This window comes from Scyliorhinus torazame, chromosome 6 (assembly GCF_047496885.1).
Source record: "Scyliorhinus torazame isolate Kashiwa2021f chromosome 6, sScyTor2.1, whole genome shotgun sequence".
Lineage (NCBI taxonomy): Eukaryota > Metazoa > Chordata > Chondrichthyes > Carcharhiniformes > Scyliorhinidae > Scyliorhinus > Scyliorhinus torazame.
Window position 1 is genome coordinate 76,768,622 of NC_092712.1, and position 18,626 is coordinate 76,787,247.

The 18,626-nt window shown below is 48.1% G+C and overlaps 1 protein-coding gene across 3 annotated transcripts in view; it reads left to right on the forward strand.

The window, feature by feature from the left end:
* The window catches only part of LOC140424848 (enhancer of polycomb homolog 1-like), a 328,895-nt gene that overhangs the window by 275,078 nt on the left and 35,191 nt on the right, over nucleotides 1–18,626 (forward strand). For all 3 annotated transcript variants that reach the window (XR_011947709.1, XM_072508345.1, XM_072508344.1), the window contains one exon: nucleotides 7,374–7,729. Coding sequence is in view for 2 of the 3 variants with exons in the window: in XM_072508345.1 (XP_072364446.1) it covers nucleotides 7,374–7,729 (356 nt within the window). In the remaining variant the exon portion in view is untranslated. The remainder of the gene's footprint in view (nucleotides 1–7,373; nucleotides 7,730–18,626) is intronic.

The window sequence follows — 18,626 nt, forward strand, 5'->3', positions numbered from 1 at the left end:
TTGATTGTTTTAAACTATTGAGGAACTTGCACTTGCAGAAATCTTAAGTATATTTAACAATAAGATGCTGCTTTGTAGTAAAGATTGGTTATGTGCTGAAATTTAAACTATTGAAAACTGTTGGAATCTTAAATGCAGTGGATAATGAAAATTAAGTAATCCAATGATCTGTTTTCCTCTGTCGACCTTGTTTGGTTGTTTCTCAGTAAAGCGTTTATCACTACTGCATAATAATGCATTAGTGTGAGGGGTTGGGTTTTTAAAAAAATATATTTTATTGAAAATTTTTTCCAAACAACAATTTTCCCCCTCTTACAAAGCAAACGTAACAATAAAGAAATTTTTAACAATACACAAATAACAAAACCCCATTATCTTTTGACCTAAACTAAACCCTCCCCCACCCCCTGGGTTGCTGCTGCTGGTCATCTGTCTTCCCTCTAATGTTCCCCTAGGAAGTCGAGAAATGGCTGCCACCGCCTGGTGAACCCTTGAGCCGACCCTCTAAGGGCAAACTTTATCTGCTCCAGTTTAATGAACCCCGCCATATCATTTACCCAAGCCTCCAGTCCGGGGGGTTTCGCCTCCTTCCACATAAGTAGGATCCTGCGCCGGGCTACTAGGGACGCAAAGGCCACAACGTCGGCCTCTTTCGCCTCCTGCACTCCTGGCTCATCCGCAACTCCAAATAAAGCTAACCCCCAGCCTGGTTTCACCCGGGCCTTCACCACCTTCGAAATCACTCCCGTCACTCCCTTCCAATACCCTTCCAGTGCCGGGCACGCCCAAAACATATGTGCGTGGTTTGCCGGGCTCCCACCACACCTCCCACATCTGTCCTCCACTCCAAAGAACCTGCTCAATCTTGCTCCCGTTATGTGTGCTCTATGTAGCACCTTAAATTGAATCAGGCTAAGCCTGGCGCATGAGGAAGAGGAATTTACCCTGCTTAGGGCATCAGCCCACATACCCTCCTCTATCTCCTCCCCTAGTTCTTCTTCCCACTTTCCTTTTAGTTCGCCCACCGACTCCTCCCCCTCTTCCCTCATCTCTCGGTATATCTCTGACACCTTGCCCTCTCCGACCCACACCCCTGAAAGCACTCTGTCCTGAATCCCCTGTGTCGGGAGCAGCGGAAATTCCCTCACCTGTTGTCTAGTAAATGCCCTCACCTGCATATATCTCAAGAAATTTCCCCGGGGCAACCCATACTTTTCCTCCAATGCTCCCAAGCTCGCAAATCTCCCACCCTCCTAATTCCCAACTGGTGCCAGCTCTGAAATCCTCCATCCATTCTTCCTGGGGCGAACCTATGGTTGTTCCTGATTGGGGACCCCACCAGGGCTCCCCGCACCCCTCTCTGTCGCCTCCACTGTCCCCAGATGTTCAATGTTGCCGCCACCACCGGATTCGTGGTAAACTTTTTAGGTGAGAACGGTAGCGGCGCCGTCACCAGCGCCTCTAAACTCGTCCCTTTACAGGACTTTCTCTCCAGTCTTTTCCACGCCGCTCCCTCACCCTCCATCATCCATTTACGTATCATTGCCACATTGGCGGCCCAATAGTAATCGCTCAAGTTCGGTAGTGCCAATCCTCCTCTGTCCCTACTACGCTGAAGGAACCCCCTCCTTACTCTCGGAACTTTCCCTGCCCACACGAAGCTCGTTATGCTCCTGTCTATTTTATTAAAAAAGGTCTTAGTGATTAGTATAGGGAGACATTGAAATACAAATAGGAACCTCGGGAGGACCATTATCTTGATTGCTTGCACCCTGCCCGCCAGCGACAGAGGCTGCATGTCCCACCTCTTGAAGTCCTCCTCCATTTGTTCTACCAGCCGTGTCAGATTAAGTCTGTGCAAGGTTCCCCAGCTCCTAGCGATCTGAATCCCCAGGTATCGGAAGTTTCTTTCCACTTTCCTTAGAGACAAGCCTTCTATCTCTCTACTCTGGTCCCCTGGATGTATCACAAATAATTCACTCTTCCCCATGTTTAGCCTATACCCCGAGAAATCCCCGAACCCCCTCAAAATTCGCATAACCTCTATCATCCCCCCCCGCTGGGTCCGACACGTATAACAATAGGTCATCTGCGTATAACGAGACTCGGTGTTCTTCTCCCCCTCTAATCACCCCTCTCCATTTCCTGGAGTCTCTCAACGCCATGGCCAGAGGTTCAATTGCCAACGCGAACAACAATGGAGACAGCGGGCATCCCTGTCTTGTTCCCCTATATAGTCGGAAATACTCCGATCTTTGTCGACCTGGAACTACACTTGCCGTTAGAGCCCCATAAAGAAGTCTAACCCAGCTAATAAACCCGTTCCCGAACCCAAACCTCCGTAACACTTCCCATAAATACTCCCACTCCACCCTATCAAATGCCTTCTCTGCATCCATTGCCGCCACTATCTCTGCCTCCCCCTCCACTGGGGGCATCATTATCACCCCTAATAGTCGTCGCACGTTAACATTCAGTTGTCTCCCTTTTACGAACCCTGTCTGGTCTTCGTGCACCACCCCCGGGACACAGTCCTCTATCCTCGATGCCAGTACCTTTGCCAGCAATTTGGCGTCCACGTTCAATAATGAAATAGGTCTATAGGACCCGCACTGCAACGGATCTTTATTCCTCTTCAAAATTAGCGATATCGTCGCCTCCGACAGCGTCGGGGGTAGAGTCCCCCCTTCCCTGGCCTCATTGCATGTCCTCACCATCAACGGGGCCAACAAGTCCACATATTTTCTGTAATCTTCCACCGGGAACCCGTCTGGTCCCGGGGCCTTCCCTGCTTGCATGCTTCCCAGTCCCTTAATAACCTCGTCCACCCCAATCGGTGCCCCCAGGCCTACCACCTCCTGCTCCTCCACTTTCGGGAACCTCAATTGGTCCAGGAACTGCCGCATCCCCTCCTCTCCCTCTGGGGGTTGAGACCTATACAGTCCCTCATAGAAGGTCTTGAACACCTCATTTATCTTTCCTGCCCTTCGCACCTTGTCTCCCCTTTCGTCTCTAATTCCTCCTATCTCCCTCGCTGCTGCCCTCTTTCGCAATTGATGAGCCAACAGGCGACTAGCCTTTTCCCCATATTCATACCTCATCCCCTGTGCCTTCCTCCACAGTACCTCCGCCTTTCTGGTGGTCAGAAGGTCAAACTCCGTCTGGAGTCGTCTCCTCTCCCTGTACAGTTCCTCCTCCGGGGTCTCTGCAAATTCCCTATCCACCCTTAAAATCTCCCCCAGTAATCTTTCCCTTTCCTTGGCCTCTGTTTTCCTTCTGTGGGCCCCAATGGAGATCAGCTCTCCTCTGACCACCGCTTTTAGTGCTTCCCATACCACTCCCACAGGGACCTCGCCGTCGTCATTGACCTCCAGGTATCTCTCAATACACCCCCGCACTCTTGCACACACTCCCTCATCCGCCATCAGTCCCACCTCTAATCGCCAGAGTGTTCTCTGCTCCCTTTCCTCTCCTAATTCCAGGTCCACCCAATGTGGGGCATGGTCCGAAACCGCTATGGCTGAGTACTCAGCTTCTTCCACCCTAGAGATCAACGACCTTCCCAAAACAAAAAAATCTATCCGGGAGTACACTTTATGGACATGGGAGAAGAAGGAGAACTCCCTAGCCCTAGGTCTAAGAAATCGCCATGGATCCACTCCCCCCATTTGGTCCATAAACCCCTTAAGTACCTTGGCTGCTGCCGGCCTTCTTCCGGTCCTTGAGCTGGATCTATCTAGCCCCGGGTCCAGCACCGTATTAAAGTCCCCTCCTAAAATCAAGTTTCCTACCTCCAGGTCCGGTATATGCCCCAGCATCCGTCTCATAAATCCCGCATCATCCCAGTTTGGGGCATACACATTAACCAACACGACCTCCATTCCCTCCAGCCTGCCACTCACCATTACATATCTACCTCCGCTATCTGCTACGAGGTTCTTTGCTTCAAATGCTACCCGTTTCCCCACCAAAATAGCCACCCCTCTATTCTTTGCGTCTAGTCCTGAGTGGAACACCTGTCCCACCCATCCTTTCCTTAACCTAACTTGGTCCACCACCTTTAAGTGCGTCTCTTGGAGCATAACCACGTCTGCCCTTAGTCCTTTCAAATGCGCGAGCACTCGGGCCCTTTTTATCGGTCCGTTCAGGCCTCTCACATTCCACGTGATCAGCCTCACTAGGGGGCTGCCTGCCCCCCTCCCGTGTCGACTAGCCATTACCTTCTCTAGGCCAGTCCCATATCCCGGCTCCTCGCTCCCGCTCGCTCCCCCAGCGTCGCACACCATCCCCGTCCACCCACTCTTTAGCCATTTCCTTTTGGATTTCCGCAGCAGCAACCCAGTTGCCCCCCCCCCCCCCCCGCTAGATCTCTTTCTAGCGTGATTGCTCCCCCCATATTACTTCCGTAAGTCAGCTGACTTCAACTGACCCCGGCTACTCCTGCTCACTCCTCGACCCCCCCGTGTGGGGAACTCCCTTGCGCCTGTCTTCCCGCCTTATTCTTTCTGGCGCGGGAACATCCCTTTACCTGACCCGCCTCTTATGGCGCAGCTCCCTTTCCCTTCCCCCTCCCCTTCCCCATTCTCTAACTATGTCCCGTCTTTCCCCCCTCACCGGCGCCCACATTTCCCAATGTCTCCCCCCTTCCCAATTTACTTCTCAATTAACTCCAACCATAACATTAACAATAACATTTCCTGCAGCATCAGTCCCTCAGTTCCGATCCAATTTCTCCTCTTTGATAAAGGTCCATGCTTCCTCCGCCGTCTCGAAATAATGGTGTCTCTCCCGATACGTGACCCATAGTCTTGCCGGCTGCAGCATCCCGAACTTCACCTTCCTTTTATGCAACACCTCTTTGGCTCGGTTAAAGCTCGCCCTCCTTCTCGCCACCTCCGCACTCCAATCCTGGTACACCCATACCACTGCATTCTCCCATCTGCTACTCCGCACCTTTTTAGCCCATCTCAGGACCTCTTCTCTATCCTTAAGGCGGTAAAATCGCACGATTATCGCCCTGGGTGATTCTCCCGCTTTTGGTCTTCTCGCCGGGATCCCATGTGCCCACTCCACCTCCAAGGGGCCCGTAGGGGCCTCAGCACCCATCAGTGAGCTCAGCATCGTACTTGCATAAGCTCCACAGTCCATTCCTTCCACACCCTCAGGGAGACCCAGTATCCGAAGGTTCTTCCTTCGCGCTCCGTTTTCTAGGGCCTCGATCCTTTCAGTACACTTTTTATGAAGTGCCTCGTGCGTCTGTGTCTTAACCGCCAGGCCCAGGATCTCTGGCGAAATTCTCCCCCAACGGCGCGATGTCCGCCGACTGGCGCCAAACACGGCGCCAATCAGACGGGCATCGCGCCGGCCCAAAGGTGCGGCTCCGCATCTTTGGCGGCCTAGCCTGAACATTGAGGGGCTAGGCCGACGCCGGAGGGATTTCCGCCCCGCCAGCTGGCGGAAATGGCGTTTGTTGCCCCGCCAGCTGGCGCGGAAATGCGGCGCGGGAGCGTCAGCGGCCGCTGACAGTTTCCCGGCGCATGCGCGGGAGCATCAGCGGCCGCTGTCAGTTTCCCGCGCATGCGCAGTGGGGAGAGTCTCTTCCGCCTCCGCCATGGTGGAGGCCGTAGCGGAGGCGGAAGGGAAAGAGTGCCCCCACGGCACAGGCCCGCCCGCGGATCGGTGGGCCCCGATCGCGGGCCAGGCCACCGTGGGGGCACCCCTCGGGGTCAGATCCCCCCAGGACCCCGGAGCCCGCCCACGCCGCCTGGTCCCTCCGGTAAATACCAGGTTTGATTTACGCCGGCGGGACAGGCATTTTCTGGGCGGGACTTCGGCCCATCCGGGCCGGAGAATCCAGCGGAGGGTCCCGCCAACCGGCGCGGCCAGATTCCCGCCCCTGCCCAATCTCCGGTACCGGAGACTTCGGCGGGGGCGGGATTCACGGCGGCCTACGGCCATTCTCCGACCCGGCGGGGGGTTGGAGAATGACGCCACTCGTCCTCAATATCTGTCACCTTCTGCTCCACCACGCGGAGCTCTGTCTCCTGGGTCTTTAGTGTCTCCTTGAGCCCCTCAATTGCCTGTAGCATCGGGGTCAGCACCTCCCTCTTCAGCAGCTCCACGCACCGTCTCACAATTTCATCCTGCTCAGGCCCCCATGTCGCCTGTGCTTTCTCCGCCGCCATCTTGTGCTTCTCTCTTTCTGACCCTTTGGTCGACGATTCCTCGCGCTGCAGCCGCCGCCGGTTTTTTCCTCCTTCGTTGGGGGGGAGACACCCTTCTCACACTCCACACCGGGTTGCGTCGTCAAAAAATTCCCCGTTGGGGCTCTTAAAAGAGCCCGAAGGGCCGTCAGAGCTGGAGCCGCCGAAGCGTGCGGCTAGCAAGGCATCACCGCAACCGGAAGTCACCGAGGGGTTGGGTTTTGTTGCATATGCAACATCATAGTATGTAACTTGTAGCAGATTGGATTGTCATGTGCAGCAGTTAATAGGGATTTGATTTGACCATTTTATCAGTAATAGAGAACATTGTAATGTCATTAATAGTATTTTCTCATGGAGAAGTACAGTCCAATGTTAATAACAGTCTTTGGTAACATTGTTAGTCTTCGTGTCGGATTCCTTGGCAGGGCATATCGTTTGCAGAGAATTCTATTTAAACAATTGCAATAGAGACAACGCTATTTTGCTTTTTAAAAAAAAAAAATTATAGTACCCGATTATTTTTTTTCCAATTAAGGGGCAATTTAGCGTGGCCAATCCACTTACCCGTCACATCCTTTGAGTTGTAGAGGTGAAACCCACGCAAACACTGGGAGAATGTGCAAACTCCACACTGACAGTGACCCAGGGCCAGGATTCGAACCCGGGTCCTCCGTGCTGTAGGCAGCAGTGCTAACCACTGTGCCACATGCCGCCCCAAGACAAAGTTATTTCTGAATTCAATATTATTAAAGTGGAACTGAGGAATGAGTAATTTTGAAATAAAAACAAAATGCTGGATAAACTCAGCATGTCTGGCAACATCTTTGGAGAAAAACAGAGTTAATGTTTCTGAAATAAATGACCCTTCTACAGAACTTCTGATGCTGCCAGGCCCAAGTTTATCTAGCATTTTCTGTTTTTATTTCAGATTTCCAGCATCCGCGGTATTTTGCTTTTAAGTGAGTAATTTTGCACTGGTTCCTAATTTTCAGGATTTTGATTTTATGTCTGTGGTGTACTTTGTTGCTTTAACAACTTTCTTAATTTTAAATGAAGCTATGTCAGGTTTTTTTTTTATTTGCTGACTTCTGGTAGAATCCTTGTAATGAATCATATACTGAATTAATATCCCACGTTCATGGGTGCTTTCATTTCCTCTTCCTGTAGGGTTTTGTTGGACCGAGCGCACACAGAAAATGATGTTGTTCTTCATCAGTTGGATCCTGAGATACTATCTTCCCCACCCCACTCTCCAATTAATGAATTTGCCAATACCTCACAAATAAATACCTCGGATCGCCCCTCTAGAGACCTCACGCAGATTCTAGCAAACATTAAGGAATGTCGGTGGCGGCATTTCAGACCCCGATCACCAACCCTTCAGGACAATGATGGTGATGAACTCTTCTCCCGAAAGCTGTATCGGGGTGTAAATCGAATCGTAACAGCACAACCTGGGACCCAGCCATGTAGTACCTCTGTCTCCAGCAAAAGCAGTGGCACTGGTTCAACACACAATAGTGGTATGTGCTGTGATTACTCAAACAGTAATTTATCCAATAAACATGTGATTGCATTGCAATTCAGGCATGTAATATTTCATTATTTTGAGAAATCCAAGACTGACTTAAATACAGCTGTCTGCAAAGTCTTTCTTTTAGTATACTTCAGCAGATGCTAATAAAATTTATATGTAAATTGACTGTCGTTGTGTGGAAGTTTGAGCAGAATGTTTGTGACAGCACATTTGTTTCTGAAAATATGGGATAAACATGAAGCAGAAATTCTATTTTTTGCAAAAATATAAATGGAAATTAATGTTTAATTTTCTGAGGAGCTATTTTTCTCAACTTTTAGGAATCATGAAAATCTGAACTTCCTTTAGTAGGTTTTAAAGTTTGCAATGAAACGGGGAGGAAAAGGACTTTCTCCTCGTAAAACCCAGCATTATGGTTTCAGCACTTGATGGTTGTGAGCTCCATTGGAATGCAGGTTGTTTCTATTTCTCCCAATATACTGTTTTATTAGTAGGTAAAGTGTGATTCTAAATGCAATGCGCACTTGTATGAACAACTAGTTTGTTGGTGAAAATAAATATACAGCAATTTATATTGTCAAAGGTAGTAAATGTTACTCATGAATGTAACCTTGCTGAATGAGCATGAGAAGGACTGGTTGGTTGGAATAATCCTAGCTTTTCTGTGGTAAGGGGAAAGTGATTTCCAGATGTGAAAATAAGACACTATTGAAACAAGATTCTGAAGAGGCTAATTGGAGCAAATGTTGAAAGGATGTTGCCCCTTGTGGGGAATCTCAAACTAGGGGACATAGTTTAAAAATAAGGGGTCTCCCCATTTAAGACTGAGATGAGGGGGAATTCCTTCTGAGATTTGTTAGTTTTTGGAATTCTCTTGCACGGGAACAGTGGATCATTGAATCCATTCAATCTGATTTTTAATCTACAAGGAGGTCTACTTCGTCAGGGTGGGGGCAGCAACAAAGTAAAGTTGAGGCCACAGTCAGATCAGCTTTGATCTTATTGAATGGCAGTGCAGGTTCTAGGGGATAAATGGTCTACTCCTATTTCTTGTGTTGGAAGCTGTGGCTAAATGCTCTTCCTGTCCACGCTTTATTTTTGTGTTCCTACATTTTGAGAAATGAGGAGAAGGCGCTTTACTGAAAAATTAATAAAGTTGAATTAGAAACATAGAAGATAGGAGCAGGAGGAAGCCATTCGGCCCTTCGAGCCTGCTCTGCCATTTGTCACGATCATGACTGATCATCCGACTCAGTAGCCTGATCCTGCTTTCTCCCCATAACATTTGACCCCATTTGCCTCAACTGCCGTATCTAGCCGCCTCTTGAATGCATTCAATGTCTTTGCCTAGCTACTTCCTGTGGTAATGAATTCCACAGGCTCACCACTCTTTGGGTGAAGAAATGTCGTCTCATCTCTGTCCTAAATGGTCTACCCTGAGTCCTCAGACTGTGACCCCTGGTCCTGGACACACCCATCATCGGGAACATCATCCCTGCATCCACCCTATCTAGTCCTGTTAGAATTTTATGAGATAAACCCCCCCCCCCCCCCCCCCCCCCCCCCGCCCCCAATTTGTCTGAACTCCAGCAAAAACATCCTAACCTAGTCAATCTACGTCGAGCTACCCCCCAGGATCACAGGATCAGCCTGGTAAATCTTCACTGCACACCCTCAAGAAGAACATCCTTCCTCTGAAAAGGAGACCAAAACCGCGCACACTATTCTACTCTCCCAAGGCCCTGTATAATTGCAACAACACATCCCTGCTCCTGTACTCAACCTCTCGCATTGAAAGCCAACATACCATTTGCTTTCTTTACCGCCTGCCTCACCTGCATGCTTACCTTCAGCGACTGGTGCATAAGGACACCCAGGTCTCGCTGCACACACACCTCTCCCAATTTACAGCCATTCGGGTAGTAATCTGCCTTCTTGATTTTGCTTCCAAAGTGAATAACCTCCCATTTATCCAAATTATATTGCATCTGCCATTGAATTGCCCACTCATCCAACCAGTCCAGATCCTGCTGAAGGATCTCTGCATCCTCGTCACAGTTCATCCTCCCACCCAACTTGGTATCATCTGCAAACTTTGAGATGTTACATTTTGTTCCCTCGTCCAAAACATAAATATATATTGTGAATAGCTGGAGTCCCAGCACAGATCCCTTTGGCACCCCACTAGTTACTGCCTGCCAATTTGAAAAGGACCAATTTGAAAAGATTACTACTCTTTGTTTCCTTCCTGCCAACCAGTTTTCTATCCATCTCCATCCTCTCCTCTCCTCCTCTCTCCTCTCTTCCCCCCCCCCCCCCCCCACACACACACACACACAATCCCATGCGCTTTAATCTTGCACGATAATCTCTTACGTGGGACTTCGTCAAACGCTTTCTGATAGTCCAAATATACCACATTGACTGGCTTCCCCTTGTCAACTCTCTAGTTACATCTCTAAAGAATTCCAATAGATTTGACAAAGCATGATTCCCCCTTCATAAATCCATGCTGACTCTGTCTGATCCTACCACTGATTTCTAAATGCTCCGCTATAAAGTCCTTGATAATGGTTTCGAAAATTTTCCCCACTACCGATGTTAGGCTTAATATAATTCCCTGTTTTCTCTCTACCTCCCTGTTTGAATATTGGAGTGACATTAGCTACCCTCCAATCTGTAACGACTGCTCCAGAGTGTATAGAATCCTGGAAGATGACTGCCAATGCATCCTCTACTTCTAGAGCCACTTCCTGAAGTATACTGGGATGTAGATTATCAGGCCCTGGAGATTTATCAGCCTTCCATCCCATCAATTTCCCCAGCACCATTTCTCTACTATTATTGATCTCCCTCAATTCTTCCCATTTCCCCAATACCATTTCTCTACTAATATTGATCTTCAGTTCCTTCCTCTCTGTAAACCCTGTGTTCACCAACATTTCTGGTATTTGATTTGTGTCCTGTTTTGTGAAGACTGAACCAACATATGTATTCAGTAGCTCAGCCATTTCTTTGTCCCCTAATATACATTCTCCCATTTCTGTTTGTAGGGGCTTCATCTTCACCAATCTTTCTCTTCACGAACTTACAGAAACTCTTAGTGTCAGTCTTTATGTTCCCTGCAAGCTTACTTTCGTTCTGTATTTTCCCCTTCTTAATCAATCCCTTGGTCCCTTTTTGCGGAATTCTAAGCTATTGGCCACGATTCTCTGGTCCGGCGCCAGAATGCCGGCGCCAAAACAGGAATACTTTACTTCGGCACCGGATCCGAGACCCGATTCTCGGGTCCTGGGGGGGGCCAGCACAGTGCTGGAGCGGCCCATGTCGCTTCAGCTGTCGGTCCACGCGTCGACGCAGGGATCCAGGAGCCGGCGCGAAAGGAAAGTGGTCCGCACCAGAGAGGCCAGCCTGCCGATCGGTGGGCCCCGATCGCGGGCCAGGCCACTACGGAGGCCCGGACTCTTCGAACCCCGAGGTCCCGCCGGCCCAGAGCGCTGGCGGGACTTGTTGCTCGTTTTAGCCTTAGTTTAATTGCTCTTGTTCTATCACCTTTGCTCTTGAGTCGCCAGGTATCTTTCTGATACCGCCACGTGGTTCAAGTCCAAGTAATGATCAATAATCCAACACACCGCTTAGTAAGAGTTAAATCAACGCACATTTATTAGATACAGTAGTCAATACTTATACATTAATTCTACTTCTAAGCTACTTACTACAACTAACAGGCCAATACTTAACTTTGGAAATGGCCCACCAGGTCAGGGAAACGAATGGCCTTTCGTATGGGTTCTGAGCCTGCGGGATTCAAAGCGGGTACAGGTCGATAGTCAGGAGTGCCTATCTCGTAGTGAGCTTTGGAGTAAGACTTGCAGTTCTGGCGGCTGTTGTAGAAGGTCAGCAGAAGGGTCTCGAAGGGTGCGGAGAGGAGAAGAAGGGTCGATTTGAGCTTGGACTCTATACTTATAGTCCCCAGGGGCTTCCCGCCTTTCGGGGCGGACCCTGTACCTGGTTCTAAGTGATTGGACTTTGTCCCAATCACTTGGTTCGATATTCTCCAATGCTGGAGCGATTCCTTGATCGATGGGCGCTTTTGGGGTGGTCGTTCACCTCTCATTGTGTAGGCTCCTGCTGGCGCCGAAAAGTCTGGGTTAGCTTTGCGCGTCTAATTTGTTGCACATTGTTCCCGGGGATTGCTAATTTATATTCAGGTGGCTGGTGTGTTATGTTGATGGCTGCATGTATCGATTCTGTCTCGCCTCCACAGAGGCGAATACACAGTTTTGCCTGCAGCTGCCTGTTTGAGTCCTGTTGGCTGATTTTCCCATCAACCTCTTCCGTTTGCCATTTTTAATCGGGGTTTGGCCATTCTAATCGGGAGTTAGCCATTTTAACTGGCTACAGACTCAAATTTTTTCGGACGGCCTCTCGGCCCATGCAGGCCGGAGAATCGCGGCGCTGCCGGAGGATCGCCACTACAGCCGTTTGCGGTGATTCTCCATGCGGCCCGGTGGAGAATGGCGTCGGGGCGGTGTGGTGCGATTCACACAGCCCCCCCGCCAATTCTCCGGCCCGGCGGGAGGTCGGAGAATCACGGCCATTATTTTTCTTGGCCAATCTGTATGCTTCTTTCTTGGATTGGATACTATCTCTAATTTCCTTTGTAAGCAATCGATTGGCCCTCATTTTGCTTTTGTGCCAGACAGGAATAAACAGTTGTTACTCTTATGCATTCCTTGAATGTTTGCCATTGCCGATCCACTGCTATCCCTTTAAGTATCTCTCCCCAAACTATCAAAGCCTACTCGCACCTCATATCTTCATAGTTTCCTTTATTAAGATTCAACGCCCTGGTCTCTGAATAAACTACTTCACTCCATCTTGATAAAAAATTATCATGTTGTATTGCTCATCCTCAAAGGGTCTCGTGCAGCTAGATTGGTAATGGTTCCCTTCTCATTACACTACCCAATCTAAGATGGCCTGCTCTCTAGTTGGTCCCTCCACATATTGGTCAAGAAAACCTTCCCATACTGTACTGGACCTGGTATTGGGGAATGAACCCGGCCAGGTGGTACAAGTTTCAGTGGGGGAGCATTTTGGGAACAGTGACCACAATTCAGTAAGTTTTAAAGTGCTGGTGGACAAGGATAAGAGAGGTCCTCGGGTGAATGTGCTAAATTGGGGGAAGGCTAATTATAACAATATTAGGCGGGAACTGAAGAACCTAGATTGGGGCGGATGTTTGAGGGTAAATCAACACCTTACATGTGGGAGGCTTTCAAATGTCAGTTGAAAGGAATTCAGGACTGGCATGTTCCTGTGAGGAAGAAGGATAAATATGGCAAATTTCAGGAACCTTGGATAACGAGAGATATTGTAGTTCTCGTCAAAAAGAAAAAGGAGGCATTTGTCAGGGCTAGAAGGCTGGGAACAGACTAAGCCTGTGTGGAATATAAGGAAAGTAGGAAGGAACTTGAGCAAGGAGTCAGGAGGGCTAAAAGGGGTCATGAAAAGTCATTGGCAAATAGGGCTAAGGAAAATCCCAAGGCTTTTTACACGTACATAAAAAGCAAGAGGGTAGCCAGGGAAAGGGTTGGCCCACTGAAGGACAGGGGAGGGAATATGTGTGGAGCCAGAGGAAATGGGCGAGGTACTAAATATACTTTGCATCAGTATTCACCAAAGAGAAGGAATTGGTGGACGTTTAGTCTGGAGAAGGGTGTGTAGATAGCCTGGGTCACATTGAGATCCACAAAGACAAGGTGTTGGGCGTCTTGAAAAATATTACGGTAGGTAAGTCCCCAAGGCCTGATGGGATCTACCCCAGAATACTGAAGGAGGCAAGAGAGCAAATTGCTGAGGCCTTGACAGAAATCTTTCGATCCTCACTGTCTTCAGGTGATGTCCCGGAGGACTGGAGAAAAGCCAATGTTGTTCCTTTTTTAAGAAGGGTAGCAAGGATAATCCCGGGAACTACAGGCCGGTGAGCCTTACATCACTGGTAGGGAAATTACTGGAGAGAATTCTTCGAGGCAGGGTCTACTCCCATTTGGAAGCAAATGGACGTATTAGCGAGAGGCAGCATGGTTTTGTGAAGGGGAGCTCGTGTCTCACTAACTTGATAGAGTTTTTTGAAGAGGTCACAAAGATGATTGATGCAGGTAGGGCAGTGGATGTTGGCCATATGGACTTCAGTAAGGCCTTTGACAAGGTCTCTCATGGCAGCCAGGTACAAAAGGTGAAGTCACACGGGATCAGAGGTGAGCTGGCAAGATGGATACAGAACTGGCTAGGGCATAGAAGGCAGAGAGTAGCAATGGAAGGGTGCTTTTCTGATTGGAGGGCTGTGACTAGTGGTGTTCCGCAGGGATCAGTGCTGGGACTTCTGTTCTTTTTTTTATATATATATATATATATATATATATACATATATGATTTGGAGGAAAATGTAACTGGTCTGATTAGTAAGTTTGCGGATGACACAAAGGTTGGTGGAATTGCGGATAGCAATGAGGACTGTCAGAGGATACAGCAGGATTTAGATCATTTGGAGAATTGGGCGGAGAGATGGCAGATGGAGTTTAATCCGGACAAATGTGAGGTAATGCATTTTGGAAGGTCTAATGCAGGCAGGGAATATACAGTGAATGGTAGAACCCTTGACAGTCAGAGAGATCTAGGTGTACAGGTCCACAGGTCACTGAAAGGGGCAACACTGGTGGAGAAGGTAGTCAAGAAGGCAGATGGCATGCTTGCCTTCATTGGCCGGGGCATTGAGTATAAAAATTGACAAGTCATGTTGCAGCTGTATAGAACCTTAGTTAGGCCACACTTGGAATATAGTGTTCAATTCTAGTCGCCACACTACCAGAAGGATGTGGAGGCTTTAGAGAGGGTGCAGAAATTTACCAGGATGTTGCCTGGTATGGAGGGCATTAGCTATGAGGAGAGGTTGAATAAACTTGGCTTGTTCTGACTGGAACGACGGAGGTTGAGGGGCGACCTGATAGAGGTCTACAAAATTATGAGGGGCACAGACAGGGTGGTTAGTCAGAGACCTTTTTCCCAGGGTAGAGGGGTCAATTACTAGGGGGCATAGGTTTAAGGTGCGAGGGGCAAGGTTTAGAGGAGATGTACGAGGCAAGTTTTTTTTTTTTTTTTTTTTTTTTTTTACACCGGGTAGTGGGCGCCTGAAACTCTCTGCCGGAGGTGGTGGTGGAAGCCAGGACGGTAGTGACATTTAAGGGGCATCTTGACAAATACATGAATAGGATGGGAATAGAGGAACATGGACCCCGGAAGTGTAGAAGATTTTAGTTTAGACGGGCAGCATGGTCGGCACAGGCTTGGAGAGCCGAAGGGCCTGTTCCTGTGCTGTACTTTTCTTTGTTCTTTGTCTACACTCCAGGAATTCCTCCTCTACATTACTGTGGCTAATTTGATTTGCCCAATCTATGTGCAGATTAAAATCACCCATGATCACAGATATTCCCTTATCACGTGCATCTCTAATTTCCTGTTTAATGCCATTCCCAACATCACCACTGCAGTTCGGGGGCCTATATGTGACACCCACTGGTGATTTTTGCCCCTTGGTATTTCTCAACCGCACCCATACAGACTCTACATTGTCAGAGCTAATATCCTTTCTCATTAATTTCCTCTTTAACCAACAATGGCACTCCACCACCTTTTCCTTTTTGCCTGTCCTTTTTAAATACTGAATACAGCTGGGACATTCAGTTGCCATCCCTGGTCACCCTGCAGCCATGTCTCCGTAATCCCAATTATATCATACCCGTTTACATCTATCTGTGCGATTAGTTCATCCACTTTATTGCAAATGCTCCACGCGTTAAGGCACAAAGCCTTTAAGCTTGTCTTTTTAACATTTTGTCTTGCTCCCAATATTTTTCGCTGCAGCCCTGTTTGAATTTTGTCCATGGGTTTCTCTTATTCCCCTTTCTACATTTAGTTTTTGTCCTTGCTCCCTTCTTCTCTTACTCCTTAGGTAGGTTCCTATCCCCAAAACATTAGTATAAACAGTTCCCAACCGCTCAAGCAAATATTCCCCCTAGGACATTAGTCCCAGTCCTGCCCAGATGTAACCTGTCCAATTTGTACAGGTCCAACCTGCCCCAGAACAGGTCCCAATAACCCAGGAATCTGAAACCCCCCCCCCCCCAGACACCATCTTTTAGCTATGTATTAGAACACAGAACATAGAAAATACAGCACAGAACAGGCCCTTTGGCCCACGATGTTGTGCCAAACTTTTGTCCTAGATTAAGAACAAATTAATCTACACCCCATCATTCTACCGTAATCCATGTACCTATTCAATAGCTGCTTGAAGGTCCCTAATGTTTCCGACTCAACTACTTCCACAGGCAGTGAATTCCATGCCCCCACTACTCTGGGTAAAGAACCTACCTCTGACATTTCCCCCCCCCCCCCCTCCCCTCTCCCCATGTCTTCCACCATTCACCTTAAATTTATGTCCCCTTGTAATGGTTTGTTCCACCCGGGGAAAAAGTCTCTGACTGTCTGCTCTATCTATTCCCCTGACCATCTTATAAACCTCTATCAAGTCGCCCCTCATCCTTCTCCGTTCTAATGAGAAAAGGCCTAGCACCGATAGATCCTGTCATTTCTACTCTGGCTAGCACGTGGCACCGGTAGTAATCCTGAGATCACTACCTTGGAAATCCGATTTCTTAACTTTCTCCTTAGCTCCCTGTATTCTGTTTTTAGGACCTCATCCCTTTTTTTTAACCTATATCGTTTGTACCAATGTGTACCATGACCACTGGATGTTCACCCTCTTCCTCCAGGATGTCCTGTACAAGTTCCAAGACATCCTTTTTTAAAAATAAAGTTGAGTACCCAATTCATTTTACTAATTAAGGGGCAATTTAGCGTGGCCAATCCACCTAGCTTGCACATTTTTGGGTTGTGGGGGCGAAACCCATTCAAACATGGGGAGAATGTGCAAACTCCACACGGACAGTGACCCAGAGCCGGGATCGAACCTGGGACCTCGTCGCTGTGAGGCCGCAGTACTAACCCACTGCGCCACCGTGCTGCCCGATTCTAAGACATCCTTGACCCTCGCAGCAGGAGGTTGTCTTGTTAACTTTCAATATTTGTTAATGTATGCAATGAACGCTACATATCTGAACATTACCCATACCTCAAGGATAGAAGTCATGGCATGCTTGTAGTAAATTTCATTATCTTAAATTCAGAAGGGAAGTCCTATTAGAATCAAAACATGTGAATACTCGCTGTCCAGCAAAGTTAATTTTCATAATTAAGATTGGCCAGATGGCTCGAATAATAAACATCTTCACTGCCAGTTAAAGCTTTACTTGGGGTAATAACCCATTTTCTACATTTGGCTGTCCATGCCGCTTGTAAAAGGCCCATTTCCTGCAAACACGATTTGCCCAATGTATGCAATGGCCAGTAATGAAGCTACTGCCTCCAATATCAAAATTATTATTATTAATTTTGGAATTTTCCATTTTTCCAAAAATTGCCTCAAAACAAACAAGAGGAGGAAAACTAGTCATGGGTATCAATGTACAAAAAGGTACAGTGTAAAATAGTCATTGCAAAAATGGCAACAGACATGACCAGGTGAATCGGGGACAAAATCCCCAACATATTCCCTCCATGGATATAGGACTCCTGCACCAAACAGGATACAGGCAACATCACAGACCTATATCATAAACTCATAGCTTCAAATGAACATAACAGAAAGAAGAAAACAACATATCAGAACTAAAGGGAAAATCCACTGACACTCACAACGCAAATTAAACTCTTCTCCAGACCCACACCAGAACAGATCATAATGATAAGGAGAGGACCAGGCACCACCAAACATCAATTCTAGTCAAACAAATCCCAGTCCTCAACCGAATAGCAATTAGTCTGCTGGAGCCTGTAAAAGGAAAGGCGCTAAACAAACTAAAAACAAGTAGTTCTCATTGGGGGGACCTCATCGAACCTAGCGAAGACAGAACTAATACTTCAGCTCTGGCTCTCTTTCTCTCTCTCTCTCTCTCTCTCTCTCTCTCTCTCTCTCTCTCTCTCTCTCTCTCTCTCTCTCTCTTTCCCCCCCCCCCCCCAACCAAAACAGGATACGTTATGATACATATACGGTTTACAAATCATGAATTCAACATTCAGCTTAACATAATAAACTTAGTTAAATCAGGACAACCAGTGGTGCAAGACATCACACCCGAATCATTCATTTCCTGCCAAGCAATTAAATCGACACCATGAGGTGACAATATAATTATCAGGAAGCAAAACTGAGATGCGAGGCAGTTATCAGGTTAAAGCCTCCTTCACCAGCGCACAAACAAAGCAGAATCAAGGATATAACCGGATCAAGGGCGGTGAGCACTCTTCAGGATCTTCCAAGGATTCCAACGAGCTAAGCACGAAGCCTCATTGCTTCCGACATGCCGTCTCACCTGAACCCAGGCGGCCAACAACCCAGGCTCCAGTAGGGGGGGTGACCTGCTGGACTCAGCCATCTCCAACCCCCATCGACCAATATCAGGAACATGACAACATATGACCAGGAGTCGGAAGGCCAACCCAACCCCAGGCCTCTGAGACAGAATTAAAAGTGCAGTCCCTCAAATTGGGCTTTGCTGACCGCCACAGAGCCGAGATGTTCGGACAGATAGACATCATTGCTCGCAGTCATCATCCTTCGGAACACACCGCGCCGTCAGGGCAGGAAGCCTCCCAAAAGCAACCGTGCCACTAATGAGAGAGCACCACCCCAACTCCTCCCAGCCACCACAAATCAACAAGGATTTAAACATTTTGTCTCGACTCAATAGTGCTGAAAC